A 22,611-nucleotide genomic window follows, 5' to 3' on the forward strand; every position below is an offset into this window, starting at 1 on the left:
ACAGTATCTTGCGAGACAGGTAAAAGTTCAGCCGGATTCAATACACAAAAGCTCTGAATTTGAATGTGGGGGGCAAACAAGATTAGATCATATCTTGTCAATCATGCAGAAGTGAGGTGTTGTGTTTGAGTTCTATTCAATAGAATATCTACAGAGTGAGGCACCATTAGGGTTAACGCATGACCCAGGACCATTCCCTCACTCTGTTTTACAGACGCAGCAGCAGCAGCAACAGCGCGCAAACATCTTGGCAAAGCGCATGCTACAGGATCAAGGGCGGAGGAATAGTAGCCGCACGGCCTATTCTTCCCTCCGTGTTCCTGCGTTAACACAGCCAAAGCACATCCATCACGTTCATGCACAAACAATACAAAGGCCTTGTCATAATTCGGAGTTCCTAAAACCGGGACTGAACACAGCGCGGATTTGAGCAAATCAAATGCTGTCTGGTGTTCCAAAGTCCATGGCAATGGCAAAGAAATGCCCTTCTTTGTCAAAGCCAGCATTGGTTTAATCGTTAACGAAAAGTTAGGTATCCACAATCTACAATAAGAAGCCATACCTATCAAGGCTCTAACTTCCTTTTGCGTATTTGGGACAGACATGCCAGAAATGGTCTTTATTCGTTCAGGTGTCAACAGTCTTCCCTCCTTTGACAGGAGATAGCCTAAATAGGCGACCTCCTGGCAACAATATTGGAATTTTTTAAGTGAAGCTTTGTGGCCATGTTTTGCTAGATGACAAAGCAACAACATGGTGCCTTCTTTACAGGTGCTCTCAGAATCAGCAGCCAAGAGGAGGTCATCTACGTACTGCAGTAACATGCAAGTAGTAGGCAACTCGAGGGTATCAAGCTGCTCTTTCAATGCCCTACTATAAATACTTGGACTCTCAGTGTACCCTTGTGGTGCACGAGTGAATGTAAAGGAGAGTCCACCTAGGGTAAACGCAAACAAATACCTGCTATCCTTGTGTATGGGAATACTGAAAAACGCGTTATTAAGATCAACAAGGCTAAAATGAGTGGCAGAAGCCGGAATCATGGTTAGTATCGTTGTAACGTCAAGTACGATAGGAAATTGAGGAGCCACAATTTTGTTAATAGCGCGTAAGTCAATTATAAAAGGAAAGGGAATCGTATTATCACCTTTTTTGTATACTGGCAAAATAGGGCTGTTACATATACTACCCGTAATCTCCTCAATTACTCCACGATGTACAAAATCAGAAACTATACATTTCAAAGCTTGTTCGCCTTCAACTGAGATCTTGTATTGCGAGATGCGAGGCAATTTTACTCCATGTTTCAAAATAATTTAACAGGTTCAATTTGAAGAATGCCCACATCATTATCATCAATTGCTCATAAGCATTCTGGAACATTACCAAATTCTGGCGGTAAAGGTTGAGTCAAAAACTGAGAGGCGAGTGATTGCTGAGGTGAAATTGTTAGCCGAATTCCGTCCGGAGAACAATGTATTACTGCATGCAATGCCTTCAACAAATTTAGCCCCAGCAAGTTCTCCCCACAGTTTGTGGTAAGTAGAAATGGACACTGTTCCGTGAAGGGACCCAGTGTTATCGGTACCGGCAAAGAGACCGGACAAACTGCAGGTGTGCCTGAAAACCCTACGGAAACGTTGGATTGCCCTGACAGGGGAATATTTGTAACCCGTGAATGATCAATGGAACATTTCTGTGCTCCCGTATCTACTAAAAAAAGATGCTTCCTATTTCCCACCGCCATCTCAATGTAGGGGCCTTTCTGATGAACGGGAATAGGCGTAGGTTCCAAATCCTGCTTCGAGCAATCCTAGCGAAACATAATATTATCAAAAGGAAGCTCTTCAGAGAGGTACGCGGCAGATGGGTGATCAAAAATGTTTCTATTATCCACATTCGAAACTTGCTTATCTTGTGAAGGAGGTTGCTGTGATTCTGGTGTAAACTGACCTCTGCCAGGGCCCCCTGCACATGGGCGACCTCTGGATCGTCTACCCATGTTACCAAATGACTTTTGCTGTAAGGTCGGACATTATGCGCGCCAGTGGCCTTCCTGCCGGCAATAGGCACACTGGGTAATGGTTACCGGAGCCAAGGGCGCACTTCCCTGTGGAATGTACTGACCTCTAAATTGATTACCCCCTCTAGGGTTTCTAACAATCTGCTGTAATAAAACTTTAGTTTTCAGGTCACCCTTTTTTTTCTCAAGTTTTTCCTTTTCAGTATTTACATGATTTTCATAGTACTGAGCCATATGCAGTACTTCTGATTGGGACTTCGCCTGCCAAGCGCTTTCAGAAGACATAATCTGTAACTGGATGTCAAGCAGCAATCCACGTACAAATTTGTCGACAAATAACCTTTTCCCTGACTCTGTGCCTAAGTCTTGGCCACTGAAATCTGAGAATACCTGCTCGAACCGATTGAAGAAATCGGTAGCACCCTCAGACTTTCCTTGGACACAGGCCGTAAGCTTGTCCCAAATGATACTTTTTTCTGGAACCATAGTTTTCAATTTTACAATAATTCTATCAGGCAAGGTTAATATCACTTGAGGTGGTCTTTTGCCAGCTGGTCTTTCTCTGTCTAGCCTAATCATGTTATCCCATATATCTCCCAACCCAGGTATGTCATCTATAGTCCTAATCTGTTTCCACAAATCAACTGGCAGGAGTACGGGAAATAATAGGTCAATATCACTTAAAGTGAATACTGACGACTGTATTTCTTTATAGAATCCGGTCGGATTCTTTCTTATATCGGGAATAGATTGCTTTATGGTGTTCACTTCCTGTCTTGAAAACGGGACGTGAACAAACTGTGAAACGTAATGTGCAGGAATTTCTCCGGCGACTATTCCTCGTCCAGCATCGGCTGCAATCTCAACTTTCGGGACAAATGTCGGAGGGACCTCTCTCATAGGCAACTGAGAAGTAGGCAGATCCGAACGCTTACTAAGCAACAGAGCCAAATCAAGCGCTAAGGCAGTCGAAGAAGTATCAATCGAAAAAGCTCTCTTATAAACATTCAACAATTCTGCGGGACAACAAATCTTTTTTCTTACACACTCATTCTGTAGGTGCTCTACCATCACCTGTATCACTTTCTTTTGCATTTCTAACGTATACTGACTATATGTGTCATATACTTCATCTGGAGTTATCGACATATCCGAAATCCATCTTATCGCGTCCTTTATAAAAATGTGTGCTTCCTCTCCTTTTAATTCTCGACGAGGAGAAAACCGTTTCTGTAAGTACATAATACCTAAACTACCACCATCTACTTCCTCATTCTGTAACTCTTCCAACTCCTTCCTATACTCAAAAATCCTCTCAACATGCTCATATACCTTCTTCGCAGTATCTCTGGACAACGCTAAGGCGCTCAAATTCCGTAACCCTTGTGGGAAATCTACATCATTTAGTCTATTCCTCATTATATTCAAATGAGTCCCTAATCCTTCGATAAAAACATTTTTCTCAGGAATATCTTTTAAATTTTCGAGTGTGGAAAAAACATCAGCCTGTTCACCCTTCTCCATACAATGTTTAGCCCAAGCGATCAATTCACTCTTTTTATCTAGGGACACAGTATTACGAGTCACAACCCTTGGTCTTGCTCCCTGGTCTACTACAAGCAATGCAGAATCACTTGGAAGAGGAAGAGTAGGCACATTCTGAATAACAACAGGTGAAGGCAAGGGGGCAGGCAAAGGGGTAACGGCTGGAAGAACAACAGGAAGAACAGCAGGGAGGACCGGAGGAACTATAGGAGGGGGAACTACAACAGGAAGGGGCAAAGCGCCAGGAGGAGGGACGTATGGAGGTGGCGCGGAGGCATCGGGCCTTCGTTCATGCAAATGTTTATTAATAAATTCATCTGACATATGAAAATCTTTTGAAGGGTAGATTTTCTGAATGCCTAATTGAAATGCCCTGTCCGTGTTCCTAAATGACTCCAATTGTTTATTTTGATCATATAACCGTGCCTTTTCGACACTTGTCATATGTCTACGCATGTGTTTCTCTCTACTCTTTTGTTGCTGCAAAGCTTCTGTTTTCCAACTGTGCAACGCGTCAAACGCTGCAGGTCTAGCCTTTTTTTTTACTAATACAGACTCTAAATATTCTATACGAGGGATTTCAAAACTACCATTGGTTGGCCACCGAAGATTAGAATTATGTCTGGCTTGTCTGTGTTAAATGTCATTAAATGCTATACTACCAAAGCCTTTCTTACAGTACATAGTACATGCCGGCGACCCCTCCTGTGGTGCGGGACGGCTATCTTCCAAAGATTGTCTGTCGCTGCGGAATAATGCCCTAAAGCAGGCAGACAATTTCCCAGGCATATCAAAGTTCTGGTGTTACCTGGTTAAATAATTGTGCTCGCGAGTACAATGCTCCAAATTCAAATTGTCAGGGTTAGATTAAGAATCAGGGCACGATTCACCTGACCAAAGGACTGGGAGGCCCGATCGGGTTACTAAGCACAATGCTAAGGACTCACGTGTCTGGTGATTTTCGGCAAATTTACCCACCTAAAATATATGGACCATCGTCAAGACGTCGTCTCGGGCTACAGCTCACCGTCCAGGGATCGGATCGTGCAGTTTCATCGAGGAATTCGCTTCTCGTCTAGAGTGGCCGTTTCTGTTGGCACTGTCCGATCCCGGTCCGATAGCCGAGCCAACCTTCAACGAGACAAAGTCAATCTTGAGGGTCCCTATTCGGGCGCCTTCTGTGGAATCAGAAAAAATACAATATTACGGCTGTTACACCAAGCAAAGGAAAATACACCGACACGGGCTTGTAAAGATTCCCAGAATCTTTATTACAAAACTGAACAGTATTCAACAAAGTACACAAAGAGCTATTTGGCCGTCAATACATCACAGAGACCACCAGCAGGGTTCAATGTGAGCAGAGAACAGAATTTCCTAGCTGGACATCGACGCATTTATACAATTTGTAAAATGATGTCCAGCCCTCTTACAGGTTAATCATACACGGGGCTAGGGTCGCGCCAGGTTCACTTTTCTAATTTACATATCTTGTGCTTGCGGTTTACTTTTGAATACATTTACTAACACACTCCATTATTCTTTAATTTAACATTTACATTCTTTACATGCTGTTTTAATACAGACCAAACAAATGTTTCACATATTATATTCGGATAGCATTACTGTTCTTGTATACTTGTAGTTTAACATTGCTAATTCAAGTAATCCCCTGCTCCCGAGGTAAACAAAGGACAAGGTCTACATGACCCTAACATTTAGCCTGAAGGCAGGTTGGACATTAACTCTCCTACTGAGGTTGGAGAGGTTAAGGCAAGAACAAGGGCACACAAGACGGCCATTTTAGATTACAGGGTGACTTTGTACAAAAACCCCAAAATGGCGGCTCTAACCTAAAATGGAGGCTTGATTCAAGATGGCGGCTTCCATCCATTTCTAAGGTCAAGACGTTGCCGTAGAGAGTTATTTGCGTACAATATTAAGCAACTTGGCGTAGGCCAATATACATACAAATCGTTATAATAGGAGGCACAATTTAATTTCCAGTTCGACAATAGTGTAGGAGTTAGAGAAAATAGCAGGGATTGAGAGTGCCATAGGGGCGGCAGAGGTTAGACCAGGAATGAAAGAAGAGCGGCTGCGCAGCACTGTTCTAGCTAAACTCACCAGGTGGCATAGAATAAGTAGTCACAAGGGCATAAATGCAAACCAGAAAGGAATAGAATTAACACACCCAAAATCTTTTTTTTTTAAAGAGGCACAATGCAGGAGGTTCACAGATGAAAAAATAAACACACCTAAAATCGTTTTTAGGAGGCACAATGCATTCACAGATGAAGAAGTAGAGACATCTAAAATCGTTTTTTTTTAAAAGGAGGCACAATGCAGTGTGAGAAGATGAGGGTTAGTTGCGGCAAGGAAGGTAGAGTGTCATGGCACAGTAAAAGGTTCAAGAGAGGTTAATGTAGGAGTTCAGCCAGAATTCACTTAAAGATCTGAAGAGTGCATAGATGTCCATGGATACAATAACATGGAGAAGTAGTAATTAGTCTAGAGGCTTTGACATAGTTTGAAGCGGGGTAGGAGACCCTTCAGGCCCTCCTTGGCCCAGACAGGTACAGACAGGGGACATAGAATCAGGCTTTGGGAGACGGGTCGGCTTCACTTATCGGCTTGCCTGATTGGGCCTTTGATGGCATTGAGTCACTGGAAAAAGGTCAGAAGTAAGTCTTGAAAATCATTGAGGAACTGAAAAACCCTGAGGTTTGCAATGCCCTACCAACACCTACACATGACCTCTGTGACTCCAATGCAACACACTTAGGCAACCAATTTCAACAACCCCAAGATCACCTGGATAGCAAAGGACCAACACATGTTACCAACAAAAGAAACTCTTCCCACAGAACCTACTACCCTGAAATTAACAGATTTTCAGCCTTACATTGTCCAGAATTTCCCCTCCATTGTAAACTCCAGCTAAGCATCAGAATCTCCAAAGGCCCAGCAAAACCCCCTAAAATCTACAAACTGATAACAACCTGAACCAGCACCTGCCATCCTAACCCTTCTCTACAGCTCCCTCTAGCAGGGACTTGTCCCTCCCACCTTCAAAGCAGCCTTTGTCAAACCGCTCCTTATAAAACACATTGGATTGCTCCTTTCCTGCCCGGAAGGACAGAAACAATACTCATGCCCCTTTTTAAGTCGCAGCTCTGTATATTGACATCTGGGATAGCCCAAGGATCCGCCCATCTTTCACTACCCTTTTTATATCTACACAAGGCCTCTTCTGTAACTTATCAATAACTCACATGCTTCAACGATACAGGTAATACAAAGATCACTTACAAATTCACAAATTATTCTACAATAACCACACTGGACCTCAGCTACTGACATGCACGTGTGGTTGCTTGAGTGACCAAAACAGAATCAAATTCAACCCAGCAAAAACAGAACTTCAGATTTGCTGGACACTACACCATCCATGTTCAATCTGTTGCTCTGGCGGGACGTAATGCATTCCTGCCCCTTTCCCATGCCTACAGTCAGAAATCTGGGTATCATGTTGGACAGTATTATCACACTGGAGCCTGTGGTTAATGCCATTGTGAGAAGTTGTTTCTTCCAGCTCCGCAGTATCTGATGCATCATGTCCTTCTTGACTTTCGCACACAGAACCAAGTGCAGATATTGCACATGTACTCTCAAGATCAGTCTATTCCAACAGACTCCCAGAATTCCTATCCAACAGACTTAAAAGAGCTCCGAATATGTCAGCCAGGCTGCTGTTTAGATTGCAAATATGCAAACACATCACACCTGCCCTCCGGAAACTTCATTGGCTTTCAATAAAACGGAGAATCCATTTTAAAACCCTTCACGTTGTCCACCAGACCTTTCAGGGCAGGTAAATTCCTCCACTACAGAGCTCTAGAACACTTGACCTAGCAACAATTCCTTACTAACGGAGCATACCTTCAACTCTAAATGACACAGAGGATCTGTCTTCTTCCTCCCTTCTGAGTTCTGGAGTTCATTGACGAAATGCCTTTGCACAGAAGAAGAGCACATCATCTTTGCAAAACGGATTTAAGTCTGGCTATTTTACTAAACACAGCACAAAGCTGTTGTCCAACCAGTCCCCCTCCCAACTACCATACGCCTACTCCTGGTAACCTCGAGCCAAGGATGGATACTGAAAATGATTGTCTTAACTGGAAGAATCAAGTGACTCACCAACAAAGACCATCTGGACAATGGACTCACTGTAGTGAGAATCCACAAAACCGGAATAAGATCAAATGAGCACCAACATAAATGGGGGGGTGGAACCTGCAAGGTCCCCTGGATGATGTCAGTTGCCATTCCTTTGGATGGTGTCCTAGAGTTCGCCAGTAACTTTGAAATTCCCTCAATGTGTCTTCCCCCTTTTACCAATAGTAACACCCCCGTTTACCATCTCTTATCAACTTACACTACATTCACAAATCCTTCCGAACGGCCACCTTAAAGGCCCTTCTGCCTCCACAACAACTTTTTTTTTTACTTTGTTTATTGTGCTTGAGAGTACAACAAGAGAGTGAGTAACTTACAATTAGTAGGCAAATATAAAATCAACATACAAAGTGTGAAAATGGTTTATACAGAGAGGTAGGGGACCAGCAAGTAATACAACGATCAGAGCTCACATATTGCAGCGGCAATCGAGGTGTATCACTCAAGTGATTATGGGAGTTGGGGAGGAGAGATCATCAGGGTCATCATCGGTGTCAGCCGATATAGAGGAGATATAGGAACGGAATGGAGTCCAAATATTTCTGGGTTGCGACACTAGTGGTTGCTGGTCCGCCCAGGCCTCCTCTGTGTCTGAAGCCCAAGTTACGGCTCAAAGCCATTGAGCATGTGTGGGGTCCCCATGGTGGAGCCAGCACTGCAGGATAAAAAGAACTGCTAGTAGCATACATAGCCCTGCTAGTTTCTTGGCGTCACAACCAAGCCTAGGGAGTTCATGAAAGAGACATGTCAGTGGGGATGGGCCAGAACTGAGAAAGGCGTAGAAAAGACCACATCATATGTATGTATTTACATCATCTGAGCCACATCTGGGGCACCTGGGGTGGGGGTGATCCTTTGACATATAGTGCAATCTGATCGGGGTATAATGGAACCTGTGGAGTACTTTAAATTGGATCAATTTAAAGCAGGAATTGAATGATATATCATGGATATGGGCGCCCATACGGCCCCAACATTGATCAGTTATTTCGATTTCTAGATCCTCTCCCCAGGTACGTCTGAGTTTGTCAAAGGGGGGGATGGCCTTGGACTGCAGTAGGGCATATAATCTGGAGACCCTCCCCTTAAAGGATGTGGTGTTCAGGATTTCAGCTAGTATAGGATCATCTGGAGGAATTGCGGGAAAGTCCGGGTAGAGGCCTGTATATTGGAGCCAATGGGAGGGTTTCCTACGCAGGGATGTAGGTAGATCTGGCCTTTCAAGGAAGTTATCTTGGTTAAAGATATCTCGGACAGTCTCGAAGCCCATATAGCCCAGAGACGTACCGCGGCCGGGGGTATGCAGGGAGCCTCCGGGAGGAAGTTCCAGAGGGGAAGGTTGCAGTGAAAGGGATGTGAGACATTGGCCAGTTTCCACAGTTTAGTTAAATCCAATGATGTGGAGCCTACGGGGTCATGGGGCTCGAACTTGGCACGTTGAGAGGGAGGACTAAAGAGCGAACATTGCGGCCCTCTATAGCAAGACGCTCTAGCCTACTATGTAGTGGAGAGTCTGTAAGTATAAACCAGTGCGAGGCGTATTGTGCCTGAGCAACCAGCCAATTTCTTTCAAAGTTAGGGGCGCCAAAGCCACTACCCCAGACATGGGGACAGTTAATGTGTCTAATTTTAGACGGACCACACCAGAATGCCACAGAAAACTATTTACATTGCAGGTCATAAATTGAAAGAATTTGTTGCCAGGCCATAAAGGGATATTAAGGAATTTATAGAGGAGTTGGGGGGAGTACGATCATTTTAAGAATACCGATTTTACCCACCAGAGAGATTGGTAATTTAGCCCAGCCTGTACATTTCCTGGTGAGTGTAGCCAGGTATTTTCCAAAGTTGGCCAGTTATAGAAGACTTGATGGGCGAGCAACCACCACTCCGAGATAGGTGATCTCGGTCTGTGACCACGTGAAACCCAAGGGGGCTGGGAGAGAGTAACTTCAGTAAGTGGAAACAGGATACATTTAGAGCATTCACCTTGAGACACGAAATCTCACCAAAGTGGATGACATCGTCCAGGATAGGGCCAAGGTTGTCCGCAGGAGAACGAATGAAAAGCAGGGTGTCATCAGCATATAGGGAGATGAACTCAGGAGAGCCAGACAGTATCAGAACTCTATGTTCATGCATTTGACGTATCCTGTCAGCTAGGGGCTCGATGGCTATGACAAAAATCAGGGTTGAGAAGGGACAACCCTGCCTCGTACCCCTGGCAATTGGGAAGAGGGTTGAACACCTGTCCTCAGTGCGGACTCTGGCCACTGGATAAGAATAAATAGGTTTGAACCTGGACTGAAAGAGGGGCCCAAAGTTGCTTTTCTCAAGCACTCGCCAGAGGTAGCTCCAGGAGACAGAGTCAAATGCTTTCTGCATTTCACGGGTGGCCACCACTTCCTGTATGTTCGGGTCAATCCGGGCGAGAATATTGAATAGTTGATGCAAATTAAGGGAGGTAGAGTGCCCGGGGATAAACCCTGCCTGGTCTGGGTGTATGATGTAAGACATGTACGGGGCCAGTCTCAGAGCCAACACTATCATAGATCTTGACATCACAATTGATGAGGGAGAGGGGCCGATATGAGCCACATTGAGTGGGGGGTTTGCCTGGTTTGAGTAGCACAGAGATTATAGTTTCACGGGGGGAAGGAGGGAATGCCCAACTCACATGATTGCTCCCACAACGCATACAATTGGGGGACCAGGCAGGCTTTATATTGCTTATAAAATTCGACAGGGAGGCCGTTGGAACCAGGGGCTTTTCCAAAGGCCAGGGAATCAACGGCCTTGGGTATTTCTTCAGATGTATTTGGTCTATCTAGGGAGTCCCTAGTCTTGGTAGAAAGGACAGAAAGTGGGAGACTGTCCAAGTATGCCTCGACATCCACAGCAGGGATACTGTCAACATTGGAATAGAGGAATTCGTAGAATGAGCGGAATTCTGCATTAATTGCTTGCGATGATAGGGCTAGGGTGCCATCAGTCCTCTCTTTAGCCCGAATGTGGGGTGAGCCGGACTCTTGGCTAAGAAGCCTAGCTAAGACATGACCAGGGCGTTCCCCCTCCCTGTACTTGCCAGCTGAATGGGGGTCATCTAGGAACTTCCTTTCCTGGTCCGCATGGGATCAAAATATATCTAGTTCTGTGTCGATATCAGAGAGGGCAACGGGAGACTGTGAGGAGGTGCATTGGGTCTCAAGGGAGGAGAGTCGAGATTCACTCTTTGCAATGTCGCTCCGGATTACTCTAAGAATCCTGGACTCCTTGGAGATTGCTATGCCCCTTGGGTAGACTTTGAATGATTCCCAAAGGGTAGCTTGCGTGCAGACTGAACCAGTGATCAATGCAAATAAGTCGTCTATGGCGGTCCCCAGCTTCGTCTTAAAGGCAAAGTCTAATAAGGAATGTGATTTCAATCTCCATGATCGGGCCCCATTGTTATCTGTGCCCCCACCGAGGGAGATTGTTATCGGGGAGTGGTCAGAGAATGTTCTGGGGAGAATTGCCATATGTGTGATGGTTCTGATTGCCATATGTGTGATGGTATCCGATACATGCCACCTGTCAATCCGTGAATGTGAATCATGTACTGAGGAATAGAAGGAGTACGCTCGAGAATCTGGATGTATCAGCCGCCATGCGTCTGAGACCATCACCTGGGCCTGGATTTCTATGATGTTTTTAGCAGCCTGGGAGAGTTGATGGGCTTGGAGCCCGATCTAGCAAGATTTATGTCTAAGATAGAGTTAAAGTTCCCACACCAGAGGATAGGGACAAGGGGGAACACGGAAATTAAGGATGCCAGATGCGTGTAAAATCTGGGATCATCCACGTTGGGGCCATATATGATAAGGAGTACAACTTCACTGTTTAGCAGGGTCCCAAACAACAAGACATAGCGACCTAGGGGGTCTACATGAACCACCTTATGCTGGAACTTAAGACTCTTGTGTAGCAGGATCATGACTGCACGATTCTCGGTGGAGTAGTGAGTGTAATTTCGCTGGGGGGCCCATGATTTAGCGAACCTCTCTAATCCACCAGTGCAAGCATGGGTTATCTGTAAGAAGAGCAATTTCACTCTGTATCGCTCAACATATAGCTGTAATTTCTGCATTTTTGCATAATTACCCAGTCCCCTGATATTCCAGCTCATACAAACAAGGTTGTCGTCAGTCATCGGGACAGGTAGCAAACATTAGTAAAACAGAATATTGAGTTAGAAGTAGGGACACAGGCTCAGCAAAAATGTGAGTGGGAACCCGATCGATATATGTGACGCTGAGCATGTTTAAGTACTCTAATTCCCTGTTGCATGTCAAGCAATTTTCAACATAACACACCTCCCTACCCTCCCCCTCCCCCACCCCTATCCCAATCAGACGGGTAAAAACCTGAACAACTTCTAGCAAAACCAATAACAGCAGCAGCATCGCCTGGGGGGCTGTGCACTGGTCATGAGCAGCGATGCCTCAGAGACAGGGAAAAGACTAGGCATTTTTGTGGTGCATAGCATGAAGGGAATGTATAACAGGTAAAGAGAGCACATTTGTGAAACTGAGCAAAACATCATCACAGAATAGACTGTAGACTATGGGGTCTACCACCAACAAGCTCCGGTTTACACTAGGTATTGTTATACAGTTTCTGATGAGCAAAGTGGCATGATCCTGGCAGCTGAGGCGTGTGTGGTCATCCTGGGAAATGCTCATCGATAAATTTCGAGGCCTCCTCAGGAATGGTGAAGAAATAGACTTGATTTGAGTGTTCAATCCTGAGTTTAGCCGGATAAAGCATTGAGTATTTGACCCCCAGGTCTCGCAGCCTCTTCTTAGCAGCCAGGAACGTCTTACGCTCCTGTTGAACAGACACAGAAAAGTCAGGATACACGTGGATCCTGGAGGAGCTAAGGAAAAGTTCCCCCTTGGCTCTTGCCGCTCAGAGAATTGAGTCTCTATTACGATAGTTTAAAACTCTTGCAATAATGGGGCGAGGAGGTGGACCCGGCTTTGGTTTTGCTGTCAGGGCACGGTGGGCTCTCTCTATTGTGAATTGTGGGGAGAGTTTTTGGGAATCCAGTTGCGTGAGCAGGGTACGTTCAGTATAGTCTTCCATGGGGTCGTCGATCCTATCCTCCAGGACCCCGATGATGCAGAGGTTGGTGCGCCTGGAGCGCAATTCAAGATCTTCGTTCTTCATGCTAACGTCCAAAACCTGTCTGGAAAGCTTGGTCACCTCTGCTCGAAGTGCTGCAATGTCATCCTCGGCCACTCAAACCCTCATCTCCACCTCCGCAAACCGGGTGTCTGGGTTTTCCATATGGGCTTTGATCGATGATATGGTCCCGTTCATGTCATCCAGTTTGTAGAGCAGTGAATCTCTCACGCATGTAATCCATCTTTTTCTGAGATTCAGTGGACTCGGGAGGCGACGACGTGGTAGGCTCAGGTTCAGGTGCGAGCTCAGCAGGTTTTGGTGGCGCTTTCGCAAACATGTTGATGGAGCTCTGCTTTTTGTTAGCTCCTTTTGTCATGGTCCCAGCAGCTTTCACCGGAAGCAAACTGTACAGCGCACAAGGAGCGACAAGTACTGTTCAGAATCAGGCCGCCCACCTTTAGTGGGCATCCACAAGTGGTAGAATCATCCAACTCAGACTGCAGTGTAGTGGCAGGACACTGGCAGGACACTGGCAGGACACTGGACAGTGAATCTCACGGGTATTTCGGAGAGAGTAGACAGATCTGGGTGTGATTCGAAGGGGTGTGTGGAGGGCAGATCCGGACAGGAGGTCTAGAGACCACGTGTAAGTGTCCTGTAAGTGGTTGCAGTAGTGAAGAGGTACAGTGGGGGCAGCCCGTAGTGATCTTCAAGCCAAGCAGGTCCAGCTCAGGCTAGATCCAGGCAGGTTGTGGTCTCCCCTGTACGATGGGGAAGGGATGTGCAGGTCCGGCCCCAGTTGTCAGCCCACCAGGGGATAAATAAGTGTCCCTACAAGTATAAGAGGGGGAGGCCAATTAATGTGTGCAGTATTCTGAGGAGTAGTTGTAACAGAGATAGGACTAAGTATGTGGAGCTTGCCCTCTCTTGCCTCCTTTGGTTGCAATCCCACCAGTCCTCTATGGGAACAGGGTGCGTAGCATAAAAGATGCACATGAGACAACACAGGTTTAGGAAGATCTACTCATTGACTGGTAATGAGGAGTGAAGTCCTCCTCCATTCCCTCTGTGGAATGACTGGCATTGGTTTTTCTGTCCTCAGTACAGTCACGGAGGCATGTCAGACCTGGAGGCGAGGTAGCTGCAGACAACTGGGCCCGTGCAGTGATGAAGAAGGCCCAAGAGCTCTGATCAAGACATTGCAGTTCTTAGGGGAAGACTCAGGGGCAAACCCTCCACTGGTGCAAGGCCGATCGGAGGGAAGCAGGATCTTCAGCAGTAGCAAAAGAAACAGTGACGTCTGGTCGGGCCGATCCACCCCGCACCCGAATGAATTGTGAACCCCATGTATAGTGAAATGCCAGATGTTAATATCAGCTCTCAAAAAGTCCACTGGGCATTGAAATGCAGTTTTAGGTCACATACTTCGTATTTGCAGCTGCGCCCTCCAGGTGTGCAGCAGGCTGCGAGTCTGAACCGGGGCTGCGGGCGAGTGAGGGAGCTGGTGCAGCGTGTGCTCACTGAATGTGACAGTGTCTTGGAACTCCCCGCGTCCCAGGCCAGATGGCAGCACTCCACCTGCAGATGGAAGGGAGATGGTCTAAAATGTGTTTTGTCGCACTAATGAGGAGGGCGCAAGGTAGCGGGATCCCCTCAGCGCCCCCACCGCGAGCGTGGTCTGTGGGTCCTACAGAGCCAGAGGGGGATCGCAGCATGGCGCGAGGGTGAGGAGCCTCGTACTCACCCTGACGGGGCCTCAACTACCGGCCAGCGTCCGCCACCCCCCCAGGAGTTGAAGCAGCAGCGTGCCGCGTAGATCAGATGAAGAGCTACACCACTCAGCCCCACGGTCCAGTGTGCCTCACCTCCGAGTGATGAATAGCTCGCCGAGCCCGAATGGCACCGAGGGGGGCGTTGGTTTGTGTCCGCTGGACTGGCGCCCAGCGGCCCACCTCCCACTGGTGCTAGGGTCTTGGCCTGGGTTCACACTCCGTCTGAGGCATGACCCCCCGGCCTCTAATTCAGGACGGGCGCTGGGGCGGTATGAGTAGGGGTCCGCCTCGACGGGTGAGGCTCCACGTCCGCACTTCGGTGCCCCCCCCCCACCGGGGCAGAGAGACGCTCAAGATCAGCCAGTGGGCACCCCTCCCCCAGCAGGCCCTTGCCACCTCGGCACTTTTCCACCCCTGCTGGAGGCGAAGTTCGGATCGATGTGGGGAGGTTCCCCGGTCGTTCCCAGGACGGCGATATCTCTGCCTCAGTCCACTCCTGGTGATCGATAGCCAGACAGCAGTTGGACAAGGGCTGCAGCAGGTAGCTGGCAGCTTTTCATCACGAAGTTCGCCGCACCACCCGGGGTTTTAAGAGTTAGGATTTATCCCAGCACAGAGCTCTCAATCAGGCGGCCATACTACTCGGGCACAACTGCGCCCCGGTCCACAACAACTTTTAATTGATCGAGCACTGAGCTCACAGCTTTAGCTCTATACCACTCCCCACCTCCACATCAGTGGCCTACCCAGGCCAAGATCACTGCAAAATACCAGATTGGTGGATTTCCCCTAGGAGTAAAAACACATTCCCAAGTGCCAGAGCAAAACCCCTAGGCTCAGAGAGGCACTCAGAAACCAGGTACTCCCAACCTGCACCCATTAACACCACAGGATTTTTGCATCGGCCTCTCCATCCATCCAACTAGCATCTGACTCCCGTTCTCTTGCAAGGCCACGTGTAGCAAGGTCACCAAGGTGGTAGAAGGGCGCTATACAAGACCACATTACATTACATTACAAAGAGACGCATTGAAAGAGTCAAGAGTGAGATTTTGCAATGCACTTAATAGATGCTTGGCCATACTCCATTTTGAAGTCAATATTAGGGTGTTCTTCATTTTGCTCCCAGCTAAGAGGACATTGCAGCATCTAGGGATAGTGACCAATGGCTGCATGGAAACACAGGCTGAGTAGAAGACATAAGGGGCAGAGGCATTTGTAGAGCAGAAGGATAATTACACGCTTATCCCTTGAATTTCTCCTTGGCTGGAGACTGTCAAAAGGAATTTGCCAAGTGATTTGATCAAGCAACTTCTAGCATGCATTGACGAAATCTGCATTCTAGTCACTGCATCGCCTTAAGTGGTCGAAATTACAACACGTTCATTCCTACGAGCGCAAAAGGGCAAGGAGCTATGAAAAGTAATTTAGTATGCACTGCTCAAGATCATATTAGAAGCCACACATTTGTACTGCACATAAACCAAAGCTAAGTGCTGCATATTGAGAGCCTGCCTCTGTGATCCCAGGTAGACACAGATGGAAGGCTTGTTACCCTTCAGCCCTAGATGCGCTGACACTCTCTGCTCCAATATATCAAGGCTCGTTTTCGGCAAATGGAATCCTGAATCTTTGGAAAAAATGAGCAAATAAAACTGCAAAGGAAATTGCATTATAAACCATAAGGATGACATATGCAGAGGCTCCACCCTCCGTGGGCAGGAGATCATACTGACGCAATGCCGGGGCAAGAGGTAAATGGGCTGACGTCAAATGAAGCACCTTTTCACTCAAGACATTGGGCCTCATTAGGACCTTGGCGGAGGACCATGGCGCTATTAGCACCATGGTCCATGGCGCTAAGTTGCCAACTCCGCCATGGTGGTTGGCGGACTTACCGCCCCATTCCGACCTTGGCGGGGCGGTAAGTCCCCAATCCCCATTTACCCTTCCCCATTCCCATTTTTGCCCCATAGGGCATAATGGGAGTGGGGAAGGCGTTAATTACGCCACCGTAAATTACGGTGGCGTAATTAACAACAAGGTCCCTTAGCGCCATGGATTTTAACACCTGCTAAAAGCAGGTGTTAAATCCGCCATGGCGCTAAGGGAACTCGTACTCAGGCGGTAAGGGTCGGCGATGTTTACGCCGGCGTAAACCCCTTACCGCCTGGGTCGTAATGAGGGCCATTGGCTTGTTATTACAGTCGCTCAGTGAATTAATGGCAATATGGCTGCCTGCTCGGGTTAAAAATTCACATTTGAGCCTGCGCACCGCTCAGGTTCCAGCAACACACATCTTATATAGGTCTGGGGTCTCCCCGCCGAATAGTGAATTCCAGGCTCTAGAAAAATCGATGTAATGCTGTGAGGAATTCAACCATCCGCACAGTGGGTGTGAGCTTGCCTTGGATTTTTGAAATTGTAAAAGTAATTGAATGATGGTAGATGAACTTCGGGAAAATGTGTGGGGCTAATCTGCACACTTTTTCCTATGCCTATCGCACGACATAAACATTGGCCTGTGTACTCTGGGTGGACACAGCCAACATGCGCCATCCCCCCTGTCATGTTTAGTTGGAATTGACAGTCAAGAGTACATCAAGGCATCTCAGAAAGGGGCAGGCAAAACCTTCCTCAGGCCATGTCCAACCAAATTAACTATCAAAGGCTCCATGGATCCACCCGGTCGATTTGTGTAAGCACTGCAGATGGTGGCAGCACTTAACATAATTAACATACTAATAGAGTATACCTCCAACAGGCCCACATGGGGCCTGGCTTCAGAGTTTAACAAAAGACAGGAAAACCCCAACAACCTTTGATATGCAGTGTGTAAACCTGAAGCCAGCTCCCGGCTCTCAGTATAAAGGGCAGTGACCTGTCATGTCTGGGACTATGTGTTTACAGTAGGCAAGCCCCGCGGGGGGACCCCATTCAGAAGGTACGAGTATGTGGATTGATGGAGACAAAACGTCTTTTCTCGCCACAGCTTTACGGGAGACCTGCCTCTTTAAACAGAAACAACAGAGAGCTCAATTAACCAGAGAGACTATTTGATCCACAACAGACAGGAAGATGGCTGGGACTTAGTATTACATGTTTTCACCCCTTCACCTTTTCTGTTGCTAAGCACTCTGGTTATGACCTCATGCATACAGGAGATTGTTGGTGGGGACCCAGGATTGGTTCATTAAGGTGGGCCTAGTCTACACCAATCACTGGGGCCCATTTGGCTTTAAAAGAGGGTCAAGCCCCTCTTTTGGGCAGACCATCTGAAGACTTTGCAGCAGTAGCAAGAGAAACTCAGCATTGGAACCTGACTGAAGGTACGGTCTGCCTTACATCGTCCGCCAGTGTAGGAAGGCCAGGACATCCAAGAGGGAAGCAATATCCCTACCCTAAACATCTCCCAGGGAACAGAGGGAGATACTGAATCCAGAGAACCCTCCAGCAGCTCCAGAACCGGAACCCAGCCAGCACACAGTGTGCCCTGCTATGCTCTGCAGCAAGCTTCATAGGTTGGTTGAGTTTCTGAACCAAACTAAGGGCAAGGCAGCTGCCTGCAACACTCTCCTCAGCTTTGAGCCGTCCGCTTTATATGACAACACTAGCCAGGTGAAGAAGCTGGGAGGAGTGCATCGACAAGAATCTACCAATGTCTGTCTTAAAGGACATTTTCGAGCCAGCCGAGGCACTAGAGCTGCAACTGCACCGCTGATTGTTGTTACGCTGCAGTTGCTAACGCCATCCAAGACGCTTTAAATAGTGCTTCAGACCCGCCAACCAGCACTGAGAAAATGATTCCAGACCACGAGCCACTGTGCAGGCCAGCCTGCAGCTGTCCATCCAGCCTTGTTCGTCAAACTGCCTGCCGCCTGATACCCGCAGCTGTCTCCTGTCTTGAACTCTGTCGCAGGTGCTGAAAAGCACCCTGAAACCATCTTGACCCTGTCAAGCATCAAGAACTTCTACAAGCATAAGGTACATTGTGGTTCTGTCGCTGTGGCCCTTCTCCGAAGACCCCTAGTGGCATTTTACGACCAATTGCTCGCTTTGTGCTGGAACCAAGTATCCTTGAACTATTGAGATTAATTACTTTACTGACTACCTTCCTGTCAGTATCTTCCCTTTCCTTCTTGAAACTGTCTGGCCTCTGCATTCCTTTACAGGGTTGTATTTTATAGTGTGCTAGAACTATCAGTTGTGATAATAATAAAGTAGATATTTTTATACAAACTTGACTGGACAGTCCCTTTTATCATTGGCTAATATTTGTATTTTCACTGTGTTGCAACTAACCAACGATCCATGACCTTGCAGAGATAAGCCTGCCGTTCCATCCATGTTACCAAAATTGGACAAGGAGTTTATAATTTGCTAGTGTTTCCAATCTGTTCAGATCTCTTCTGGCGTGCTAGAGATGTGGGGCTGAATGATGGTTTAGAAACAGATGCTCACCCCTGGACCACTGGTGCCCCGAAAGTGGATTCATCACATTGGTGGCAGGCGGTCGGACCTAATTTCTGCCTCGCAAACAGCTTAGTCACCGAATGATAAAAGTACTGTTGCAGACAACGTTTAGACACTGCTAAGTATTTGTAATAATCATGGATCTTGACAAAGAGACTGTGAAAAGCATGAGCAAGGATGTCCTGTGCGTCCTATGACAAGAGAGGGGACTTCCCTACAGCACTAATGTTAATAAACCTGAGTTGCTGACCAGTCTCCAAGTTTGGGTAGAAGTGAGGGCAGTTGGAGAGAAGACCCCAGGGGACGGGCTAGACCCGGTGTACCCAAACGGAAAAGACCTTTCGGAGGGGGATGTGGAAGATGACTAGGAAGACAGCATGAGCAGTGTTTCTTGTCAACCATCCCGCTGGGAGGCAAGTGTGGTTTCTCAACACTCTAGAGTGTCAGTGAGGTCAAGGGCTAGTGTGGCATCCCGCAGGTCCCGACCTCAGCACAGTGTCTAAGTGGTTGTTAATAGTGGTAGTAGGCCCACAGCTACACAGATGGTGGATGAATATTTTAGCTAAACATGCCAGTTTGTCAAGGAAGATGACACAATGGTGAATTAGTTCTTCATGCAGTCTGTGAGTCCAGCAGAACGTGTCTGTGCGGCCATAAACATCCTAAGTGTCGGCTTATTAGTCTACAGTGAGAGCATGTTTTAGTGCTGCTGGTGCTATTGTCTCTGATCATAGAAGAACTCTCTCTGTAGCTCATGTAGAACAACTGACGTTCATTCAAATAAGCACGATATCCCAGTCGACTATGGCAAGACACTGTTGCTTTCACAAGCACAGTGGCAAGATCCACAAACTTTGCAGTGATTAGTCATTGAGTTAGAGGATGACCCGTGCTCCACTGAAAATTGTTGCCTGGGCAGAAAAGAGTGTGGAACCTATGATTTCCATCGATACTTCTCGCTCAGACGCAGGAGAATACATTGGGCCTCATTACAACCCAGGCGTTAAGGGGTTAACGGCGCCGTAAAAGGTGTTTCGGCGCCGTTAAACCCTTAACGCCTGATTACGAGGTCCCTTTGCGGGTTGCACTTTAACGCCTGCTTTTAGCAGGCGTTAAAAAATGTACTCGCAAAGGGACCTAGGAGCTAATTACGGCACCGCAATTTACAGTGCCGTAATTAGCGCCTTCCCCATTCCCATTGAGCCCTATGGGGGCAAAAATGGGAATGGGGAAGGGCCAATGCTGAATGCGGAGTTACCGCCCCGCCAACCTTGGAATGGAGCGGTAATTCCGCCAATTCACCATGGCGAAGTTGGTAATTTACCGGCGTCAACCATGGCGCTAATAGCGCCATGGTTAACACCAGGGTCGTAATGAGGCCCATTGTCTTGTGGTAGTAATGGTTGGTGGCCAAAATTGTGATGAACAACAATTTCAAGGACGCTGCCACTGTCAGTGTGAAGTAACGCTATCACCCAAATTGACCGAATATAATTGACCAAATTACCTAATTGGTTGAATTTTAATGATCCTATTTGACCTTTTGCACAATTGACCTTTTATATTTTTATATATATAGTGGGTTGGTTTCGTATTATAAATAATACAAGGGGTTTGGGTGGGGGGTTGTGGTGGTTTTGGATTGGGTGGTGGGTTGCACGGGGTTCCCCCCCCCCGCATGTATGTACTAATTAACCTTTATAATTCGGTCAATTGCGCAAAAGGTCAATTGTCATTCGGACAATTGTAACTCGGTCAATTCGTATACAACCGAAGTAACAGGGTGCTGCTTTTTGTGATCTACCAACAAAGCATACGACAGGTGTGGATGATCAATTTGCAGTAGCTGTTCTAATGACTGAACAGAGTAATTTAAACTGTGATTTTTGTTATGTCTCTCCTTTCTCATGGGGCAGAAGGTGTAGGCTTTTAGCGTCTTGTTCAAGGGATAGGAGCCCAAGCAGAGAGGTGTTGTATGTTGAACCACTCTTAGGTCTGAGCTGAGTACCTGATACTTGTTTCAAAACATCATTACCAAATCCCAGCAAGGCATAGGATAGACTCACAAGCATTCGAAATTTTTAGTTTTTGTTGTGTTAGGAAAGGTAAGTGTCCTTAATTACAGCTCTCTGCATGGACGAGCAAAGGGTGTGCCACCTGTTTCAAAGAGGGTAGAGAGACTATACAAAGTCTCAGTGGGCATCATATGATTCCATTCCTATCCCAGAGAATTCCATTCTGATTAATGAAGTAGGACACCTGCTTTCCAAATGTCCACCCACACTTGAATGATCATTCTTCAACACCCAAAACATGACACCAAACTAAATTGAACAACGTTAAACATGTTTCATTGTTTTTTGTGTGTTTTACTAATTGATTTTCCAAATTCTGATCTTTTGTAATTTGTTTACCTTTTTTTCTTCTTAAGGGAGGAAAATTCGGTCAAATTTAAATAAATATATATATTGGGTATGGGAATAGGGGACGTAATGCGAGTGGTCTCCCCCTGCATTTGCAACCAGAAAACGACCAAAAGAAATTCGGTCAAATGTGGAAAGGTCAAATATTTTCGACCAAGTAGACCTAAACCGTAATAGAGCCCTATCCTGGATCTGCACGCGCCATTAACACCGAAAGAACACCAGGGCAGCAGTCAATCTCAGCAAAGAGGCCTTAGAACATGAGGGTGAATCGATGCAAGCAGGCCATGTAAAAAGAGAAGCAAGTGCCTAGCTCTGGTTCCTGAATCCAAATTTAGTGCTTAGAACACAGAACTTTGGTTCCTCCTCCTTTGACTTTGAGGACGGGCGAGTGTGCTCCTCAAAATTGCAGGTTATGAGGAACAAAGCTCATTGGTTTAGAAAAGGTTGCTTCCCACACACGTGTGCTTTGTGGTCCCTTGTGTATAAATATTTAGATTAGCGAGAATGGCAGTCGGAAAAACGATCGATTTAAAGTGCTTGAAGACGATAAGAAAATATACTATCAAAACCAAAACAAAGATGCCTCGGGGCTGCAGTGTGCTTTACAAATGCAAAAATAAATAAAATAAAATAATAAGAAAGGGAAAAGAAACAGAAAACAGCAAAACAGAGAAAACAACAGAATCACAAAAAATACTTTTCCAATAGAAAAGACCAAGGATGCCAGAGATTGGGATGCGCTTACCTGCCGGACGGTCCCCTTGGAGATCAGGAAGAGGTAGACCATGTACCCTGGAATGAGCACCATGGATGAGAGGGCCATCAGCCAGCCAATGCCCTGGCCCCAGGCCGGATACACGTACTTGCCGAGAGTAAGCGGGGTCATTTCCACCACACTGAAGATGAATACACCCTGAGAGAGGAGAAAGGAGAAGCATCACCGTGGGCAGAGCAGGCAGGAGGG

At 46.7% G+C, this 22,611-nt stretch overlaps 1 protein-coding gene across 5 annotated transcripts in view; it reads right to left on the reverse strand.

The window, feature by feature from the left end:
* LOC138513604 (sodium- and chloride-dependent GABA transporter 1-like) overlaps nt 1-22,611 on the reverse strand; it is a 619,404-nt gene that overhangs the window by 69,210 nt on the left and 527,583 nt on the right. For all 5 annotated transcript variants that reach the window (XM_069628585.1, XM_069628581.1, XM_069628582.1 and 2 more), the window contains one exon: nt 22,393-22,560. In XM_069628585.1, coding sequence (XP_069484686.1) covers nt 22,393-22,560 — 168 coding nt within the window. The remainder of the gene's footprint in view (nt 1-22,392; nt 22,561-22,611) is intronic.

This window comes from Ambystoma mexicanum, chromosome 12 (genome assembly GCF_040938575.1).
Source record: "Ambystoma mexicanum isolate Mex_15411 chromosome 12, UKY_AmexF1_1, whole genome shotgun sequence".
Lineage (NCBI taxonomy): Eukaryota > Metazoa > Chordata > Amphibia > Caudata > Ambystomatidae > Ambystoma > Ambystoma mexicanum.